The sequence below is a fragment of the Hyaena hyaena genome, unplaced genomic scaffold, assembly GCF_003009895.1.
Source record: "Hyaena hyaena isolate Hyena2069 unplaced genomic scaffold, ASM300989v1 scaffold_112, whole genome shotgun sequence".
NCBI lineage: Eukaryota > Metazoa > Chordata > Mammalia > Carnivora > Hyaenidae > Hyaena > Hyaena hyaena.
The window spans coordinates 3,548,390-3,571,218 of NW_024080744.1; the positions used below are offsets into that span (position 1 = coordinate 3,548,390).

General features: G+C 34.3%; 1 protein-coding gene across 1 annotated transcript in view; it reads right to left on the reverse strand.

Annotated features, from left to right (window-relative positions):
* The window catches only part of SPATA16 (spermatogenesis associated 16), a 208,960-nt gene that overhangs the window by 98,659 nt on the left and 87,472 nt on the right, over nucleotides 1-22,829 (reverse strand). The window contains exon 4 of the mRNA XM_039236522.1: nucleotides 19,426-19,515. Within this exon, the coding sequence (XP_039092453.1) occupies nucleotides 19,426-19,515 (90 nt within the window). The remainder of the gene's footprint in view (nucleotides 1-19,425; nucleotides 19,516-22,829) is intronic.

Here is a 22,829-nt window from a genome sequence, read left to right on the forward strand (position 1 = left end):
AGGGGGAGAAGAAGGGGGGAAATGGTGGGGGAAAGGGAGAGAGGCAAACCATGAGAGACTCTTGAATGCTGACAAAAACTGAGGACTGATGGATGTGGGGGGGAGGGGGGATGGGCATGGAGGAGGACACTTGTGGGGCTGAGCACTGAGTGTTATGTGGAAACTAATTTGACAATAAACTATTTGTTAAAAAAAAGAACTCAGTAGGAAGAACCATAAAAAAAAAACAAAAACAAAAAAACCCCCAAACTTGACAGCCAAAAAAAATAAAATAAATAAATAAATAAATAAATAATTTGATGTGTGTTCACAGGTTGTTAAGGGTTGGAAAAATTCAAGTCATGTAACATGTAGAGTAAAAATCATGAAGTTCTCATTACAGAGCCTGGATCTGATTCCCAATAAATCCTTTTGTTGACTTTTACAAAGTTCTAGAATAAGGAGCTCCCCTTTTATTCTGTATTTCTTTTAATAAATATCTGATTTAAGGGGATTTTACCTACTTCACCATCAGATTCAAGATTCTGACACCCAGATTACATTAATTTAGGTGAGGAGTTCCCTTTTGAAGAATCTATTCAGTGAATCTAAATAGCAAAATACTATCTTTCATTTCAGAGCACTCCATCTGTGGTATATTATGTGCTTTCATATGCATTCTAAATTCACTTCCACAAATATTTATACTGTGACTAATGTGACTGAGTCCTGAAGATAGATAGTGAAGGTGAAAAGGGTGAATTAATCACTTCCCCATCTTCAAGAAACCCTTGGTCTTTTAAGATAAATTTACATTTAAGGGAATAATTGTGTCATGGAATATGCACTAGCAGGTATAAAGACAAGGCACAGGAATAGTATGGAAAAAAATTAATCTTATTTGGGAGAATACAGAGTCAGGGAAATCTTCCCAGAGGAGGTGGGCCCCAAAACAGCTTCAGAAATAATCAGAGGGAAAAGCTATTCTGAGCAAAGTTATGCAAATGTGTATAATCGTGAAATAGCATGCTGTGCTTGGGTGATATTTGTATTGAAGTGTGTGTGTGTGTGTGTGTGTGTGTGTGTGTAAAGGAGGCCAGAGTGACAGAGAGACAAACAAGGTCTTAATTACAAGAGATCTTTTAAGTTTTTTTGCCAGGATTTATTTCGTAGATTATAGAGAGTCATTTAAAGTAATTAGTCTGGTGAAAAATGTGTTCAAATTTGCTCTGTAAATAGAGCATACTATATATAACTATATATAACTTTGCTTTTTAACCTGCTTTTTAAAATAAACAATATGGTGTGGATATCTTCCACATTAGTAAATTTGCATCTGTAACAGTAATTAAAATGGTTGCATTGTATTCTGTGGGTAATTCCGCTATTTAATTAATCAATTCATTATGTTAGACGATTAAGATATTGGAGAGTTAAGTTTTTGAGAGCAATAGAGTTCAGTTTACAACATATGTTTTGGTTGAGACATGTATAATCCAGTCAAGTGGGAATATCCAGACGCTGCTTGAATATATATACATATGGAGGTTGGGAGCAAGATCTGAGAATGTAGGCATAAATTTTGGAATCATTAGTAGATTGATTATTTAAAGCCAACAGAGGGGATTTATGCACAAGGAAAAGTAAATGCACAATTAAAAAAAAAAAAGAAAGTGGATAGGCCCTTTGGAAACAGTAATTTTTAAGTAGTGGGTTGATGAATCAGAGATTGGGAAGAAAAAGAAAGGTAGGAAAAAATCCAGAGAGTATGATGTCAGGGAATCCAGGGGAAGGAAGACAGTCGATTCTCATAACAACTTTTAGAGAGATGAGACTGGCTCCTATCACTATTCTCACTCCACAGAGGCCAAAGATCTTGCTAAGGCTGATGTGATTGTAAATGAAAGAACTGAACTGCTGATCCTGATGGTCTAGCCCCAATTCTAATAGTGTCAGTACCAGATTTTATGACTCAGGTAATTAAAGAAGAGTATAAAAGAATATCAGAATAAGCTCCAGAAGCTAAAATTAAGATGGAATCTGTAGGAGATATAATATGTAGAAAAAGAACATGTTCTTAAATTACAGCAGGCAAAGGATATCCCAAAATAGGCTGGGAGTGAAATATGATAAAAATGTCTTTAAAATGTTAAGTCTCAAATTTAAGAATATGGTGGATGAGATGATCAGAGAAACACTACCTACTAAAGCTGATACTTTTAAACAAGATGGACTGAAAACAAACATAAAAAACAAAGTTTCCCAAAAGTTTTTGGTTTGAGATAATTTGAAATTTATAGCTAAGTTGCAAAAATAGTACAGAGAGCTAACCTGTATCATTCCACCTAGACCCCTCTAGCCTCCTCTAATCTCAACAACTTACAAAGCCATAAAACAGTGAATAAACCAGGAAATGAATACTGGTACATTGCTACTAACTACATGAAAGATTTTTCTAAATTTTACCAGTTTTTTCCTTAATGCCACTTTTTCTGCTCCAGGATTCAATCAAGGATCCCACAATACATTTAGTTGTGTATCATTAGTGTCTTCTAATCTTTGACATTTCCTCACTGTCTCTTTGTCTTTCATGACCTTGATATTTTTAATGAGAGCTAATTGGTTATTATGTAGAATGTTTCCCAAATTGAGTTTTAATGTTGTTTTTTTCATGATTAGATTGAAATTATGTATTTTAGGCAAGAGTACTATAGAAATGATATGGTATCTTCATTGCATACTAATGGGGGATAAATAATGTAGATGTTTTATTACTAGTGATATTAACCTTGATCACTTGATTATGGTGGTATTTGTTCATTTATTTCCACCATAAAGTGACAGGGTTTCCCTTTTCAACTGATAAATATTTGGAGGAGATAATTTTTTTCTTATTTAATTACAATAGATATATAGTCTTATATTAGTTTTAGGTGTACAACGTAGTGATTTGATATTTTTATACATTATAAAAGACACCATGATAGGTCTAGTTACCATCTATCACCATACAAAGTTATTACAATATTATCGACTGTGTTCCCTATGCTGTATATCACATTCCCATGACTTATTTATTTTATAACTGAAGTTTGTACCTCTAAATTCCCTCTACTTATTTTGTCCATTCCTACACTCACTGCTCCTCTGTCAACTCCAGTTTGTTCTCTACATCTCTGGTTTGTTCATTTGTTGTGTTTCTTAGAGTCCCCATAGAAGTGAAATTATGTGGTATTTGTCTTTCTCTTTGGACTTACTTTACTTAGCAGAATACCTTCTAGGTCCATCAATGTTGTTTCATTCAACATGGCTTGACTTCACTCTTTTGAAATGGTTGAGTAATATTTCATTATATATAGTATATACTATATACATACACCCCTCACCCATATTTTCTTTGTCCATTCATCTATTGATGGACACTAAGGTTGCTTCCATATCTTGGCTATTGTAAATAATGTTGCAGTGAACATAGGGGTGGGTACATGTATCATTTCAAATTAGTGTTTTTGTTGTCTTCAGAAATATAGCAGAAGTGTAATTGCTAGATTGTATGATATTTCTATTTTTAATGTTTTGAGGAACTCTATATCATTTTCCATAGTGGTTGCACCAATTTACCACCAACAGTGCACCACCAAAAGAGGGTTCTCTTTTATCAACATCCTTAAGAACACTTATTATTTCTTGTCTATTTGATAATAGCCACTCTGACAGGTGTGAGGTTGTATCTCATTATAGTTTTGATTTGCAGTTTGCTGATGATAAGTGATGCTGAACATCTGTTTATGTGCCTGTTGGCCATCTGTAGGTCTTCTTTGGAAAGGTATCTATTCAGATCCTCTGTCCATTTTGATTTTTTAAATTTATTTTTTAAAAAATTTAATGTTTATTTATTTATTTTGAGAGAAAGAGAGCCCAAGCATGAACGAATGGCAGGGGGTGGGGGTGGGGGAGAGAATCCCAAGCAGGCTTCATGATTGTGCAGAGCCTAATGTAGAGCTTGATTCCATGACCCCAAGAGTATAACCTGAGCTGAAATTAAGGGTCAGATGTTCAACTGTGTGAGCCACCCAGGTGTCCTCTCTGCCCATTTTTAAATTTGTGCTCTTGTTTTTGCTGTTGATATTGAGTTGTATGAGTTTTTAAAATATATTTTGACCTTCTCTGCCTGACTTATTTCGCTCAGCATAACACCCTCAAGGTCCATCCATGTTGCTACACATGGCCAGATTTCATTCTTTCTCATTGCCATATAGTATTCCATTGTATAGATAAACCACATCTTCTTGATCCTAGAATTTAACATAAGTGAAGTTATTCAGTATGTGAATTCTTCTTTCCCTTAGCTTCTTCTATGAAGCATGTTTTTGGATCTACCCACATTGTTGAGTGTATCAATACTTGTGGTAGATAGAATTCTAAGATGGGCCCCAAGATTCCTGACCCCTAGTGTATGTACAGCTTTTCCAAGTTATACAATCAAGCCCTCACATTGGTGAGGTGCCCTCACATTTGAAGGGATTCTTCAGATGTAANGCTATTGTTGAGAGTGCTGCTATGAACACTGGGGTACATGTGCTCCTATGAATCAGCACTCCTATATTCCTTGGGTAAATTCCTAGCAGTGCTATTGCTGGGTCATAGGGGAAGACAAATACCATATGTTTGTATGTATAGGAGGATTAGGAGGAACTTAACGGAGGACCGTGGGGGAGAAGAAGGGGGGAAATAGTCAGGGAGAGGGGGAGAGGCAAACCATGAGAGACTCTTGAATGCTGAGAACAAACTGAGGACTGATGGGGGTAGGGGAGAGGGGGGAGATGGGCATGGAGGAGGGCACTGGTGGGGATGAACACTGGGTGTTATATGGAAACCAACTTGACAATAAACTATTTGTAAAAATAAATAAAATACATTTTGAAAGTAACCCATTATTGGCTATATCATTTGCAAGTATCTTCTCCCATTCAGTAAACTGCTTTGTTGTTTTGTTGATGGTTTTCTTTACTGTGCAAAAACCTTCTAGTTTGATGTAGTCCTATTGCTCATTTTTGTTTTTGTTGCCCTTGCCTGAGGAGACATATCAAAAAAAATTGCTATCACCAATGTCAAAGACTTATTGTCTCTATTTTCTTCTAGAAGTGTTATGGTTTTAGATATTATGGTCTTGAATTCATTATGAGTTTGCTTCTGTATATGGTGTAAGAATGTGATTCAGTTTTCCAACACCATTTTTCAAAGAGACTGTGTTTTCTGAATTGTTTGTTCTTCCTTCCTTTGTTATTGATTAATTCAATATATAATCATGGCTTTATTTCTGGGCTTTCTATTCGGTTCTATTGATCCATGTGTCTGTTTTTGTGCCAGAATCATAGTATCTTGACTTATCTTTGTAACATATCTTGAAATCTGGGAGTATGACTTTTTGTTTTGTTGTTCTTTCTCAAGACTGGTTTGGCTACTTGAGGTCTTTTGTGGTTCCATACATATTTTAAGATTATTTATTCTAGTTCTGTGAAAAATGCCATAGGTATTTTGATAAGAGTTGCACTGAATCTGTAGGTTGCTTTGCGAAGTATGTACATTTTTAACAATAGTAATTCTTTCAATCTTTGAGCATGGTATATTTTTCCATTTATTTGCGTTGTCTTCAATTTCTTTCATCAATGTTTTATAGTTTTCAAATATAGGTCTTCCACTTTCTTAGTTGAATTTACTCCTAGGCATTTTATTGTTTTTGATGCAACTATAAATAGGATTGTTTTCTTAAATTTTATTCCTGATAGTTTGTTATTAGTATATAGACATGCAACAGATTTCTGTATGTTAACTTTATATCTTGCAACTTTATTGAACTTATTTATTAGTTCTAACAGTGTTTTTTTGGAGTCTTTAGGGTTTTCTATATATAGTATTAGGTCAGCTGCAAATGATGACAGTTTTGCTTCTTCCTTTCTGATTTGGATGTTTTTTATTATATTTTATTATGTAATTGCTGTGACTAGGGCTTCCAATACTATGTGCAATAAATGTGGTGAGAGGGGTCATCGTTGTCTTGCTTCTGATCTTAGAGGAATAGCTTTTAGGTTTTCACCATTGAGTAGGCTTGTCATACACAGGCTTTATAATGTTGAGGTATGTTCTTTCAAAACCCAGTGTGTTGAATTTTTATCATAAATGGATATTTAATTTTGTCAAACATGTTTTCTACACTTACTGATATGGTCATATGATTTTATCTTTTGTTAATATAGTATATCATGTTGATTTATTTGCAAATATTTTTTTAATGTTTATTTACTTTTGAGACAGAGAGAGATAGAGCTTGAGGGGGGAGGGGCAGAGAGAGAGGGAGACAGAGAATCTGCAGCAGGCTCAAGCTCTGAGCTATCAGCACAGAGCCTGATGGTGTAGGGCTTGAACTCACAGACTGAGAGATCATGACCTGAGCCAAAGTGGGATGCTCAACTGACTGAGTCACCCAAGCACCCTTGATTTGCAAATGTTAAGCCATCCTTGCATCCCTGGAATGAGTTTCACTTAGTCGGGTTTATAACCCTTTAATATATTGTTGAATTTGGTTTGTTAATATTATGTTGAAGATTTTTGCATCTATGTTCATCAGGGATATTGGATGTTATTTATTATTATTATTAATTATTATTATTGTAGTGCCTTTGTCTTGTTTTGCTATCAAGGTAATTCTGATCGCATAAAATGAATTTGAAAGTATTCCTTACTCTCTAATTTTTTGGAAATAATTTGAAAAAGATAGGCAATAACTCTTCTTCGAATGCTTGGTAGAATTCACCTGTACTTTTGTTTGCTGGAAGTTTTTTGATTACTGATTCAATGTCATTAGTATAAATTGGTCAATTCAAATTTTCCATTTCTTCACAATTCAGTCAAAGAAAATTGTATGTGTCTAGGAATTCATTCATTTCTTCTAGGTTGTCTAATCTGTTGGTTATAGTATTCTCTCATGATCTTTTGAATTTCTGTGCTATTGGTTGTAATTTTTCCTCTCTCTCTCTTTCTTTATTTGGGCTCTTTATTTATTTGGACTCTTTCTTTTTTTTTTTCCTGATTAGTCTGGCTAAAAGTCTGTCAATTCTGTTTACCTTTTCAAAGAATCAACTCTTAGTTTTACTGATCTTTTTCAGTTGCTTTTTTTTAAAGTCTCTATGTCATTTATTTCTACTCTGATCCTTTTTCTAACATTGGGCTTTGTTTGTTCTTCTTTTTCTACTTCCTTTAAATGTAAAGTTATATTGTTTATTGGAGATTTTTCTTGTTTCTTTTTTCTCTACAGGTAGGCCTGTATCACCATGAATGTCCTTCTCAGAACTGCTTTTGCTATGCCCCAAAGATTTTGGAATATTGTGTTTCTGTTTTCATTTGTCTCATGATATTTTTAAATTTCTTCTTTGATTTCTTCATTGACTCATTGGTTGTTTAATAGCACTTTGTTTAATCTCTATGTGTTTGTGTTTTCTTCAGTTTATTTTCTCTTTTTTCTTTCTTTCTTTCTTTCTTTCTTTCTTTCTTTCTTTCTTTCTTCCTTTCTTTCTTTCTTTTTTTGTAATTGATTTCTAGTTTCATACTATTGTGGTTGGAAAAGACCCTTGATATGATGTCAATCTTCTTAAATTTATTGAGACTTCTTTTGTGGCCTAACATGTGAACTGTCATGGAGACTGGTCCTTGTGTACTTGAAAAGAATGTATATTCTTCTGTTTGTGGATGTTTTAGCATGGCTTGTAGTTTGTTACTGAAAGGTGGACTGAAAGTGGTGGGTAAAAGGAACTGTATTAAATAGACCTTTAGTAATGTAGTGATAAGTGTGAGAAGGGGGAAGTATTCTAAAGTCCTGTGGTTAGGTCTCCATCTATGATTTATGTCAGGTGAGCCTGTGCCCTGGATTATAAGCTTTAATAGTGATTTTCAGTTTCTGTCACCTCTCCTCCCTTGCCTTAGGTATGATGGAATAGCAAAAGGGGACTAGTAGTGGGTAATTCCCTCCTCCCACGTAGGAGGCTAGAATAAGCTGGAGTTGTGTATTTACCTTCCTCCAAGTATGTTAGGCTCTGGTAAAATAGTTTCTCTTGAAGGCAGGCCAAGAAGAATTGAATGTCCTTGCATATTTCAAAATGGTTTCTTTCCCTGTAATCCTGCTGGAAGTATGAGGGAATTTTTCTCTCCTATTCACTGTAGAGCCTCGCAGAGTTCCTGGAAGGAAAACTCCCCAAAGTGTGGGGGCCTCCCTATGACCAGGTTCCCCCTGGAATTTTTTAGTTCTCAGAGTTGAGCCTCCAGCTATTTGTCAATTATAATTTAGATTTTTGTACCTTAGTTCTAATCCCCACATTGTTTTCTGCTTAGAAGTTTGCCCTTAAGTAAGTTGTGATCTCTGTATCTGTCTCTACAACTTTGGGACAGCTGGTTTGTCCTGTGACCTTACTACTCTTACAGATTTAAGAAGAGTTATTGATTTTTCAGTTAGTTCAGCTATTTACTTGTTGTTAGGATGGAGTAATTGACTTCTAAGCTTCTTACATGCTGGATTGTAAACTGAGAATCCATTTGAGGATCTTGCTTGCAGCAATTATCACTGTGGTGTTTGCTAACATTCATTTTTTCTCATTTATTCTAAATATATTAATTAGTATTCTTCTGTAAGAGTTTTTTATTCCCTATATACTTATTCAATTATGTTTTTTATTTGAATAAACTCAGATAAGGATATTCATTTAATTTAATGGATTATAATTTGATACTAGCAATATTTGCTTTGTTACTCCAATTGTTTTAGCTTTGGCCATTGGGGGTGCCATCTGCTTGGCTTTTGGGTCAGACATTTAAAAACTATGTAGATAGTGTAATATAACTAAAGAGGGTTTAATAAGCAAACAAGCTGTTTTTATCCCTGAGGATATATGTTAACATTTATTGGTCTAGTATAACTTTTAACTGGACATGTGCATGGAGAAAAGTAGACAAATCTTGAGGCTTTCAGCAGAACAAAGATTAAATAGGCAACCTGTTTAAACTTTTTCTTAAAAATAACACTTTCAGTGAACAAAGTAGGAGAAACTCTCAAAGAGCAAAACAGTAGAAAAACATGTCAGTCTTGGCTTTGGATCCTAGCAGAGCACAAAAAAGAAAGTAGGAATTCCTTAGGAATTCCTAACTAGAACCTACACTATTCTGGTTTGGAATTCAAATTCAGACTTTATACAGTTTATGTGGAAGAGCAAATGGCTTAAAATAGACAAGATATTTCTGAAAAAGAATCAGTTGGGAATATTTCCTTTGCTAGGTATGAAGACATACTATAAACTATTCTATGTAGGATAGTGTGGCTTCGGCCATGCAACAGACAAATAGATGTATGAATAAAATAGAGACCAGAAATGGACATACTCATATATAGAAAACTGATGTAAACAGAGCTAACATTGAAGTTCAATAGCAAAGGGATTTAATAAGATGATATCAAGATAACTATCCATTGAGGGAAAAATATAGTAATAGATTCCTACCTCACACCATATATAAAAAACAATTATCATTGGGTCAAAATTTTAAAGGCAAAGGAAAAACTTTAAAACTTTTGAAGACAATACAGAAGGCTAGCTTGATGAGCTTGGGATAGGAGAGAATTTTTTAAAACCTCAGGGAATGCAAATCATAAAGAAATTTGACTATACTTGACTACCTTAAAAATAAGTCTTTAGATTTATTTTTTTATCAAAAGATACCAAAACAGGTATGGTTATATAAACCATAAATTGGAAGGAATTACTTGGAACATATATTGCTATATAAAGAGTATATAAAGAACCCAATGATTCAATGGTAAAAAGAAAAACAATTCAATAAGAAATGAAAAATAGATAAATACACAAATGGGCATTTCACAGAAGAGGAAATATGATTAGCCCATAAATATATTAAATATGCATAAGCTCACTAGTGATAAAAAATGAAAATATAAACCACAATGAGGTAATACCATTTCAAAGTCACCCAAGTGGTAAATATGAAGTCTGACAATACCAAGTAGCATCCTTTGTGTAGGAGTCAGGGTCTTGGTGATAAAACTAAGGTCGACTTCCAGATTTGCCAGTTATCAATGATACGATCTTTGGCAAGTCATTCAAACTCTGGCTTAAGTTTCCTCACCTAAAAAATGCAGAATATAATTTCTTTGCAGAGTTTTGAGGAGCAAAGATAATGCACTACAAGCATCTGACATAAAGTAAGGCAAAGAACAGGGGATCATAGATGATGGCTGCCTAAATTGAGATAAACTGGGGTGGTAGTCCAGGAATATAATATTTATGCCAAAGTTACACTCGACAGAATTATTTTAGAATTAATGTTTTAGGGTTTTAAACATCATTCTTCAAAGCTTATAGCAACAGCAGCAGCAGCAGCAACAAAACAATAATGGCAGAAGCAGCAGTAATTAATTGAGGGTTTACTATATGCCAGGCACCGAGTTTAGTGTTTTTTACTCATTACTTCATGCAATCCTTGTGCTTACTTTGAAAAGTAGTATTATTATCTTCATTTTATGGTTGAGGAAATTGAAACTGAAAGAGGTTACTTAATTAACTTGTCCAATGTCACACACAGCTAGTGATTTGTAGTCCTGGGAGTGGAACACAGGTCTCTGGCTTGACTCTAATTCTCTAATATGGACAATTCCCCATTCAACAGACAGATACAGTAATAGAACTTTTGACTTACAAGCAATTTTCACAATTAGTGGCATCAAGATCAATTTATGTGCATAATAGTGTAATGAACCAAAGCCAGTATTTAAAAAAAGAGGGGATGGAGGGGTACAGAATTTGATAGTTTCTGGCTGTGTGCTGTTAGGATTTCCAGCCTGATATTTTGTCAGGGTATTGTTTTTTTGACAGAAATGAGAAAAGGAAAAAAGGGACAACTGGAGTCAAAACCAGGTGACCTGAACAGTTCTCTTTATGTAATTTGAATTTATACCTGCTGACCCTGGGAAACTCTACACTCTAACTTACTTCAAGAATGATGGGAATATCTCTCAGAATGAAAGACGATGCTAAAATTCATGACATATTCATATGCAAAACTTTATAAAATGTCCAGTTTGTCCCTTCCAACTCTTTAAACCCACCAAAATCATGACCTTCAACCCCTATGTTAACACATTTCCAAGAACACAGATGTGTTGCTGAGTGAGAAGGGATCTAATAGTATTGTGGTGCAAACTTCTCTCTTGTAGAGCAAAATCTCAGCTAAAGGATTGCTCAAAATGTTCTGGATTAAATGTTGAGAAACTCATTGTCTCTTTAGGTAGCTTCATCTATCTTCAAAGAGCTCCAATTGTTAACAACAACAAAAGCAATGATAATAGCATATTTTTTATTGAGAGTTTATCATGTGCCAAGTACTGTGCTAAGTGTACTAAATAAATTGTCTCATTCATCTTCACAATAACCTCTGTGACTTAAATGCTATTATTATCTCCAATTTACAGATTACATGGAGGTTTTGATTCATTTATCATAATTTTAGCACCTGCAGACTAAACTCTAATTCACTTGGCAACACTTAAGACATTATAAAATAGCACAGAATACTCAGGAGTTAAACTTTAGCTCCTTTGGATTAAACTTTTTTTATGTTTAATCGGGTTTCTACATTCCACTATTGTAGAAAATGTGGAATCATGTGAACATACAATTGAAGGAAAGAAGGAAAAGAAGAGGACATCTTTATTTCTTCACACTTAAAACGTGACATTCTGGGGCCTTTCTGTATTTTGTCTTATGTGGTCTTCATTGTCCTACCACTTTTTTTTTTTTTTTTTTTTTTTTTAAAGATGCAAGGTTGGATTTCTAGGACAGAAAAAATCTTTCTCTATATTCTTCCACAAGTTTTCCAGGCCATTATTTGCAGAAAGTGCAAATAATTTAAGAGGTGGATTTCTAAATTATTTTAGAAATGTCTATAGGTAATGCAAATGCATAGCATGTCATTCAAAACAGAAGAGACAAAAGTATGTATCATGATACATATCAACAAGATGGAGGAATTCATAGAGTCAATGAATGTTTGTTTTTCTCTAATGAATTTTTGGATATCCTATTCAATAGCTCACTCATGTTAAATTTATTCCATATATGTATGTAAAATTATTTATTCTTGCAATAATTTACTTATAATATGGATTATGTCCAAAAGGTTCAATTTTTCTTAAGGCAACAATTAATTAAAAAAAACTTACACATTCTAAAATTTACATCCAAGTTAGTTAGCATGTAGTGCAATAATGATTTCAGGAGTAGATTCCTTAATGCCCCTTACCCATTTAGACCATCCCCCCTCCCACAGCCCCTCCAGCAACCCTCTGTTTGTTCTTTATATTTAGGAGTTTCTTATGTTGTGTCTCTCTCCCTGTTTTTATAATGTGTTTGCTTCCTTTCCCTTATGTTCATCTGTTTTGTGTCTTAAATTTCTCATATGAGTGAAATCATATATTTGTCTTTTTCTGACTAATTTCACTTAGCATAATACCATCTATTTCCATCCACGTAGTTGCAAATGGCAAGATTTCATTCTTTTTGATTGCCAAGTAATATTCCATTATACATACATGCACCCCATCAATGGACATTTATCCATTCTTCTTTATCCATTCATTCATTGATGGACATTTGGGCTCTTTCCATACTTTACTATTGTTGATAGTGCTGCTATAAAGATTGGGGTGCATGTGCCCCTTTGAAACAGCACACTTGTATCCCTTGGATAAATACCTAGTAGTGCAATTGCTGGGTCATAGGATATCTATTTATAAATTCTTGAGGAACTTCCATACTGTTTTCCAGAGTGGCTGCACCAGTTTGCATTCCTACCAGCAGTGCATCCTCTTTCTCTGCATCCTTGCCAACATCTGTTGTCTGAGTTAGACGTTCTGACTGATGTGAGGTGGTATCTCACTGTGGTTTTGATTTGTGTTTCCTGAATGATGAGTGACGTCGAGCATTTTTTCATGTGTCTGTGGGCCATCTGGATGTCTTCTGTGGAGAAGTGTCTATTCATGTCTTTTGCCCATTTCGTTACTTGATTATTTGTTTTTTGGGTGTTGAGTTTGATAAGTTCTTTGTAGATTTTGGATAGTAACCCTTTATCTGATATGTCATTTGCAAATATCTTCTCCCATTCCATCGGCTGCCTTTTAGTTTTGCTGATTGTTTCTTTGCTGTGCAAAAGCTTTTTATTTTGATGAGGTCCCAATAGTTCATTTTTGTTTCCTTTGCCTCTGGAGACATGTTGAGTAAGAAGTTGCTGCAGCCAAGGTCAAAGAGGTTCTTGCCTACCTTCTCCTCAAGGATTTTGATTGCTTCCTGTCTTATGTTTAGGTCTTTCATCCATTTTGAGTTTACTTTTGTGTATGGTGTAAGAAAGTGGTCCAGGTTCAGTTTTTTGCATGTCACTCTCCCATTTTCCCAGTACCATCTGCTGAAGAGACTGTCTTTGTTCCATTGGATATTCTTTCCTGTTTTGTCAAAGGTTGGTTGGCCATACATTTGTGGGTCCATTTCTGGGTTCTCTGTTCTATTGATCTGAGTGTCTATTTTTATGCCAGTACCATACTATCTTGATGATTACAGCTTTGTAATACAGCTTGAAGTCTGGGATTGTGATGTCTCCAGTTTTGGTTTTCTTTTTCAAGACTGCTTTGGCTATTTGGAGTCTTTTCTGGTTCCATACAAATTTTAGCATTGTTTGTTCTAGCTCTGTGCAGAATGCTGGTGTTATTTTGATAGGGATTGTATTGAATATGTAGATTGCTTTGGTAGTATTGACATTTTAACAATATTTGTTCTTCCTATCCAGGAGCATGGAATATTTTTCCTTTTTGTGTGTGTCTTCAATTTCTTTCATAAGCATTCTATAGTTTTCAGAGGCAACAATTAGTTGTAAGCCACAGCATATCATTGCAATTTAAGATTAGTACATTTGTTATAAGCTTATACATTTATGAGTCTGTAATTTTATATCCTTAAGACTTAAAATATGATTATAATCTTGCAGTTTTAGTATATTTTAACCTTCTTTTTTCCTTGAAATCACAAACACTACAAATTGGGTGAGTTATAGTCAGATATTTAACCTAAGCTATGTGAAATGACTAAATTTGTCTTTATTAGTGTCTGTTTTGGAATTCATACATGAAGAAGCAACATTTTACCATGCTTAGTGTTCACACAATTCTTTCATACTTAGGAAAAGGGAAAATCACTTAGTGGTAGAATGATCATGTCCATCTTCCAACATACAAACTATATGTCACACAGGACTGACTAATGCTAGCCTACACTAAAGCTGTTCTGGCAAAGGCAAACTGTCTCCAATAAAGAAAGAGAAAGCTCTTCAGGCAGATGGCCAGTTTAAGGATAAAAATTAGCCTACAGTCTTCATTTATACTATTTGAAGGCATAAATGAGAACTTATTTTAACCAAAAAAATCTGTGATGTATTTTTAGCATCTTGCATGATGTTTGAATGGATTTTACACTTCCAATTGAATAAGAACTAAGATGAAATAAACTCCCAACACTACTATCATCTCTTCAGAATCACTTGTCTTGAGTCTACCTGTCAGTATATTCTCCTCCCTTTCAAGATACATAATAATCTCATTTAAATCATAGAGTTCTATGACACTAAAGCAGCTGACACAGTATCTTCCTGCTTGCTATTGTAGTACTACTCCTGAGTGATTGCTTATCAACAGCAATACCACTGTTTTGTGTTACTAGATTGTTGAGCAAACACTTAAATTTATTTTTGGATTACTCTTTTCTTTTGGAAGGTTGTGATTTATATGTGCATTATTTCCAATTTCCAGTAGGATCAGCTTTCATTACAAAATGACAATAAAACCAAACTCCCAAATTGTTTGCTGGGTCTCCAGAAACTCACCTTCTCCCACTTCTACTAACTCTATTATCTAGCTTATCAGTTAGGGTAGTCATGAATTAATTTATCTTAAAGTATTGTGTTTTGATTTGGATTATCAGGAACATACTGCTTGTGTATTATCTTAAGAAGGACAACAATAAGACAATTTTAGACTACATATTTTATTATGTAATCTATTTCTCATAATATTATATATAATGTATTACTAAATAATAATAGTATAAATAAAAGGTAGAACAGACAAGATTTTTGCAACAAATCAGTGAGTTACACTTTCATGATGGAACTACTTCAGCTTTTTTAAGATGACACCGTATTTGAAAAACTTGGAATAATTGGCATTTAAAAGTTAAGAGATTTCTTCTTGCCAAATTCTGAAAAATATTATTTCTTGAAGACTCAAAAATATGCAACATTGAACCTACATTTGATTATAGCAACATTAGCTGGACTTGAATATGACCATTCCCTCCAGAAGGGCTGTTGTAGTTGACTAGATGGCCAGTGTGCTCATAGCAGTCCTATTTTATGCCTGTTTTCCTGGTGTTTCTTAATAGTGCCCATTTTCACTAACAAGTTCAAAAGATAAATTATATGGTCATTGTAGTTAGTGGTCTCTAGTTCTTTTATCATTGGCCTCCTTCACATACCATAAGCCTGATATTTGTGAGCATTTAAGTGTATTATTACTGCTCTAATATCCCTCATCTAGTTCATATGTGTACAAATACGTAACTCCTCCTTAATGATGGATAGAAGCTTTGGTTGTACTTTCCTCTTTAGTATTAGCTTCTGTTTGCTTCCTCCTACACAGCATGGTCTTAACTAAATTTTCTGTGTAATACCATTTATTTTTTGCCTTAAAGATCTTTACTATAGAAGGCATGATACTATCACCATAACTTAACTACTATGTGAACACTATCATATTTATATATCTTTCTACCAGGGTCGTACTAAAACTTTCATGTAATATCTCTTTACTGCTGCAGCTAAATGGTTCTTAACCGTAAACTGGCTAATTTAATTTGCAAACCCTCAACTGGTGCTTGGTATATGCCAAACTCTGTGGAAGTCATTGAGCAAATAGAAATAAAAGACATGCCATTCATATGATCAAAAATCATTAGTTCTCTTCACATCTCTGCATATTTTTCTTGTCTTACCATCTTTCTTATAAAAGTAGTGCCTAATGATGTGTGTGTGTGTGTGCACACGTGCGCATGCACGCATGTGTGTGGCACATGTGTGTGTGAGTGTTGGGGGAGAAAAGACAGATTTGGGCAAGGACATTCTATTTCAACACATATACTTTTATGTATATTGAAACGAAGGTGTTAAAGAGTTAGGGTTCTTGTTATTCCAGGCAAGGCCTCACAGGTTGGCTGTTTCTTGGGGGGTTACAGCAATCTCAACTTAGATTTATGGTTTGAAAATGTGCTTTCATCAGCTAACCAGTGCCAGCTGTCTGCTCAAGGATGAACAGCATCCCTGAAGAGCCCAAACCAAAGTAAACTAGCCCTATTTTTATTCATTTTCTACCATCTATATATTCTTGCTCATTGTTGTAAAGCTGACTAATACCTTCCATTCAACAGGTTATAGCATTTTTTTCTAGTCTCCTCTGGTTGAGAATCTGAGCTTTTATGAAGCTGTCCTGGAGACCTTTTCTGGCCTATTCACTAGATATTCCTTCCTTGGTTAACCTGGTTAGGTTCAGTAAACCTTAGCTGGCCCAATTTCTAGGGACTCTAACTTGAATCAGAAAGAGATGACCCACTGCATTGTGATTTATGGTTTTAAGACTTCCAAAGTCACATAGTAATGGCATTTTTTTTTTTTTTTGTATTTGGTAACTTTCAATTTCAGAAACATGACTACTTGGCATTCTAGAGGAAATAACTTTGATGTGTTGGCTTTTCCAATGAATTTTAATATAATATTCTTGTAGGAGGCCTGAACCAAACTACCCAAATCTTCAAGAATTTAATTGATAAACACGAATGTTCTGTATATTGATTTGTACTCATTGTTTTATACTATAAATCTAATTGCTAAGAACTCTATGATTTTCATGTTCATGGTTCACAGCATTCTTTTCCTTGGGGAAAACATAATGACTAATACAGTATATTGAGAACTATAATTCCCAAGGAAACTAAGATGAAAAACACATGTGTCTGAAATTAATTGTACCTGTCTCCTGTAGGAAAGTCTATGCCAGCATAATCAACAATTATCAGGAACTTCCTCAAAGAATTTGTCACATCAGTCATCCCATGATATTAAACAGATATACATATTTCACTGCAGGGATATATATATATATATATATATATATATATATATATATCAAGGACAATGGATATTTAGTTCCAATTTTGCATGGCCAATAGTGACAAATTCCTAATTTTCAAGTTCTCATTGTTTGTTTGTTTTAGGACACATATAGAATTTTTGTCACAACTTTAGCTCAGTCATGCTTGATTCAATTAAGTTATAGTCTATGATATGCTGGTAATCTGGCTCTCCCCCAAACCAAAAAAGCCAGGATTTGTACCATTTGCCAATTTTCATAGTGTAAATTCGTAGTGTAAATTCTCCCACCATTGCTAATTTCTCTTCTACTTTTACAACTGGCTCTCCCCAGATTGCAGAATATTTAACAATTGGCTTTCTAGAGTTTATACAAGCTGGTCCGGGGAACACCACTAGCAGTTTTTTACTAGTTGCAATCTAGTTCTGAAGTTGCATCTAGCCTTCTTATATTGATCTTTTTATTAGATTCAGAAGACACATTAATACACTACCTCTTAGAAAAATCTATCAAAAATTTTTGATATTTATTTTATTTATTTTGAGAGAGAGAGAGAGAGCATGAGCAGGGGAGTGGCAGAGAAAGAGGGAGAGAGAGAGAATCTTAAGCAGGCTCCTCACCATCAGTGAAGATCCCGATGTGGAGCTAAACTCATGAATCTTGAGATCATGACCTGAGCCAAAATCAAGAGTCAGACACTTAACCAACTGAGCCATACAGGTGTCCCAGAAAAAAAAAAAAAAATCTATTTTACAGATAGTGATATCTGTTTATGTTGAACCTGTTAGTTTCATTTTTAGCTAGGAACTTTTTTAAAAAAGCATGGGACAGAAGAAAGCTTACCATCACCTCAAAAATTCTCTCATTCACAGAGCTAGGAAAAGTATGTGGGTGGAAAGAGAGTCCGAGAAGCAAGTCAGTGGAGAAAATAAATTTAGGAAGTCATAATTGAGTACATTTGTTGGAATACATTAGAGAAAGTATAAGGAAAAATAGAATGTAAAAAAAGAGATTGATAGGTGTATTTTAATTTTTTAAAAATACACAGTAATACACAAGTAAATAGATTTGTGGCATATTGGTTATTTGACTGCAAAGTCAGTGTAGTTGGGATTAATTTTGCCTTCCATATCCATCATTTAATTCAGTTTTGGTAATTCCTAGGACCATCTTATACAATATGGAATTCATGTTAACTTTATGGTATTAATTTTATGGAACCATTTTATTACCTGCTTAAATTCCTTAAACTTCACTTTCCAAGAAAGTGTTATTTCCCAGTGTTCTAAAGACAATAACTACCAGCAACCTAGGCTTCTCCTCCCTATGACTGCAGATATCTCCCTAGGAGTTGTGCTTGGAGTTAAATGTAGAAACCACTCAGGTTTTCTTGCTAAATTCCTGGAATACTACAGTCAACAAGTAGGAAAGAACAGGTAGCTGTCCCCTAGAAAATGAGGAGAATTCATCAAAGGGAAGCAGAGTCCAACAGGATGAGCTTGATCTGAGAAGAAGAAAAGCCTTGGGTGTCATAGGTGAGAAGGAATTCTGAGTGTGGCATAGATGCTGTTGCATAATTCTTGCTTTTTTTTTTTTTTTTTTTTTTTTTGCCATAAGTCTACGTTCTGGGGATGAGAGTATTAAAGACTTCTTTGTTAGATTTTTATAAAACATACTCGGGTCTAGAAGGCAAAATGTTAGGACAGTTCTAACAACCTGGTGTTATGAGTGATGCCACCTCCTCTAGAAAGACACTCCTGAGGTCTTTTTCATGTGGTTGGATTTCATTTCAAGAACTCAAGAAAGAGAGAGTTACAGAATTTTGTCATTATGACAAGGACCAGGAACCTACTTGAGAGCAAGAGGTCAAGTTCATTTCTAATCTTCCCTGGAAGTTTTCCCATCATTATCAGTGACCTCATGGCTGGGAAGTTTGAATTTTACAAGGAGTTATGAACACAGAATGGCTTTAATTAAAGAAAAAGATAGTCAATAATTGTTGCTTTGACGTTTATAAGACAATAATTCTGGTAAAATCATCCTCCATGAGAGAAATGGAAAGTTCTATTATGCTATTACCAGAAGCTGAGAATAAAATTAATTTAACTTGAAATAAATCTTCACAAAAGTTATAGCAAACATACCGAGCAGCTTCTGAATATCTTTCCAGACATCTAAACACTGTTGCCTGGCGAAGATGATTTCGGAAATAAGCTGGGTTTAAAACAATGCTCCTGTAAAAAGATAAAAAGGAATGTAAATGTTATTAGGTTTTTAAAAGTCAATTACCAGAAGTGTATAGGAATGAAATAACATGTATTCCATTTTACGTACTATATATTTTAAAAGATACTAATGAATGAAGTCCTTTTCTTCCTATAATTGTCAGTTAAGGCATATAAACAAGTTGAAAAACTAATTATGTTTGCATTAGGAAAGCAATTTTATTTATAGCACTGAATATCTTTTGTAGATATGACAGTGACAAAAGATTTGAATTCAACTTATATTACAATAAGACATGATGTCATTTTATTTTTTAATGTTAATAAATCAGGCAAAAATCAGAGGTTATTTAGGGTAATGTGTATTTATAATGGAGGAGTTTATTAGTTGTTGAATTACAGTTAAAAGAAAGGGACTGGGATTTGGGTGACATGTTTATTTGTACTTGATAAATAAGTAGGTTCTGTGTCTTCCTTCAGCTGGACAATGTGGTGGCATGAAAGGAATCATGTACCATTGGTTGAGGACTCTAGTCTTGACCTTGTCACTTTTGGTGAGGCCTTACTGATTTTGGGTTTCCATTTCTTCTTTAATGAAATTATGAGACTTGGCTTGAGGATAAGATTATCTATCTTGCTGATTTTTCATCATGTGAGTTCTAGAATCTCAATCCATGCCCAGATGAAGATGATCATTTCCCAGTTATCTTCTCTACTAGAGATTAACTGGTAGACATTTCCCTTCTTTGATTCACTGAGAGTTAAGCACTATGCAAGGTATTTGATATAACGAGATGAACTAGACAAATGTTGTCCATGGCCCATCACCAGGTGGAGACAGAGCTATTAATGAAAGTTTGAAATGTAGCTTATACTAACAGAGTGTGTAGTGTTACTGATGTGGGATACAGAATGTTACAGAACCAACACAGTATTAGTAAGCAAACTTCTTGTGAGCTTGTTTTTACAAGTTAATGTGAACCACTTGGAATTAATTCATTATTGAAGTAACTGGGTTTTAGTCTTTCTTGAGAAGTTCACAGAGCTTTTTGAGAATCAGATGTAAGCTGTGTATCTCTGCCCAGAAAAATGCACACAAACATAAGTGCCAAAATTTAGTGAATTCATGTGATCCCTGAAGCCTTGTCACGTCCAGATTAAAAAAACATGCCAACAAGAAAATTCCGTTCCCAGATCTATTACTTATAGTCAGTGTAAAATATAAAAGAAACATCTACCTGCCCATGTAGAATTATAGAATTATATGATGACGAGGTGGCTTGAGTGAATAATTTAGCTCACTTTAAACACAGGTTAACAGAAACCAGGGAGGTTATGGGACTTTTCTAAAATCATACACAACAAATTAGTCGATGAAAGGTTTCAAGTTTATTGTGTTTCCTGTCTCTAGCCACAGTACTTCATATTACACAGATGGCTTTTCCTACGATGATTTCTGAATTAAAGCAGCCTAAATTAGTGAAGTTTTACTTTACCCTATGATTAACAATTTGTACAAACGAATACATTAAACCCCAAGAACACAGATTATTTCCTTTGGTGATTTCTGATTGAAATGTTGGAAATTTAAAAACTATTACATGAATTCATTCCATATCAGTACTGAATACTAATACTTTATGTTAATTCAGAAAAAGAGTATGTTTACAAGGTATGTTTATGTATTTTATCGTTGTAAAGGTAATTTTGTAAAAGTAGACCAGAGGGAATAAGATCAGAGCTCTGTCAAGGGCCTAGGTCTTCTGACAAACTAGAATTTTTTCTTGCACTTATAGCTAATTCTTCCCTCTCTTTTTGTAATCATTCATTCACTTGTGGATTTTTACTAAGTGCCTACAAATGTGATGGGACAAAATCCTTACTGAATAGATGTTTCTAGCCTTTGACATTTTGTTGCCCATGATGTAGTGTTCCAGCATTGCTGAGCTATTCTCTAACAATCTTGCTTTGTCAGATAAATTCTTCTGACAAAAATGCAGACCTGAGTGTGGTAAAAAAAAAGAGGGAGGAAGGAGAAGAAGAGTCATCAAAATAGTTTGGGATGTAAGTGAAGGAGAAGATTTTCATGGGCAGTGAGGGTTGATGAGGTAAACAACATAGGAATTGTTTCAGTGTAACTTTAGAAAAATGATAGATTAAAAAAATTGTAATTACAAGTCCTCTTTCTGGTGTTGAAGAAATACAAGTAGAGAACATGAGCTTAGAAATAACTATTGGTAGACGGGAATAGTTTCTTTTAACAATAACATCACCTTACACTGTACCATGTGAATCACAGCTTTACCTGATGGACCCAAAGAAGACCTGGACCCAGTCTACCCTGAGAGGTGGAGGTATAATTATAAAAGAATGTTTAGAAATTTGAGATGAGATATTATATTTGGCAATTTATTATTTCTGGCTCTCATAATTATTGCAACATTCACTGTGTGCTTATAATATGCCTTATTAGATATTTAGCAAGGAAATGTTAGCAATGATTGTGAAGCCTAGTTTTTACACTTTTAGTAATTTATTTTATGCTTTCTAAAATGACATACCCTTTTTAAGATGTATTTTATGTGTGTGCAACTTGTAAAGGAAATGTAGATTTAAAAGTTCTTAATCATTCATCAGTCTATGCCCTTTGGGGAGCTATAGGAGGCAGTCTAGGACCAACATGGACAATCTGACTAGGGTTAAAGTGAAAAAACAAACAAAAAGCCCAACAATTGTACAATTAAAATCAGAGAGAGAAGCACTCTGTGCTGATGGTCTGATTTTATTACCAAAGAAATACCTCTGATTTAGGTATGTTGATAAGGCTTTTGGTAAAAAACAAGATCATGTTAAAGAGAATAGCTAAATTACAGAACTCATTGAATTTTTGTCAGAAGAATAGAGAGAGTGTTAGTAACAGGCCATGATTGCTCGTTCAATTGATGAGCACTGTTCTAACAGAATGAGATCATGTAAAATAATAAATATTACAATAGACAAAAGGACATTTTCTGTATCAATTTGTTGGCTGTGGTATATCTTATGCTTTTTATGATTTGCATTTGTAAGTGCTTTGGAATTAATCTTTTATATTAAAGTTCACATAATTTGATTTGTGTGCATGAATGGATGTGCACTTGTTTTATTAAGTCCCAAGGTCATAATGTTGTTGTAAACCCAGAATGTAAGTCTCTTCTGGTGATTATTTGAGGCGTCTCAATTCACTTTTCAAATAATTTATCTTTCTCTCAGTGATTGATATGCCACCTCTATTATATACTAAGTTTACATGCACTAAGTAGGATCAGTGGCTGGACTTTGTA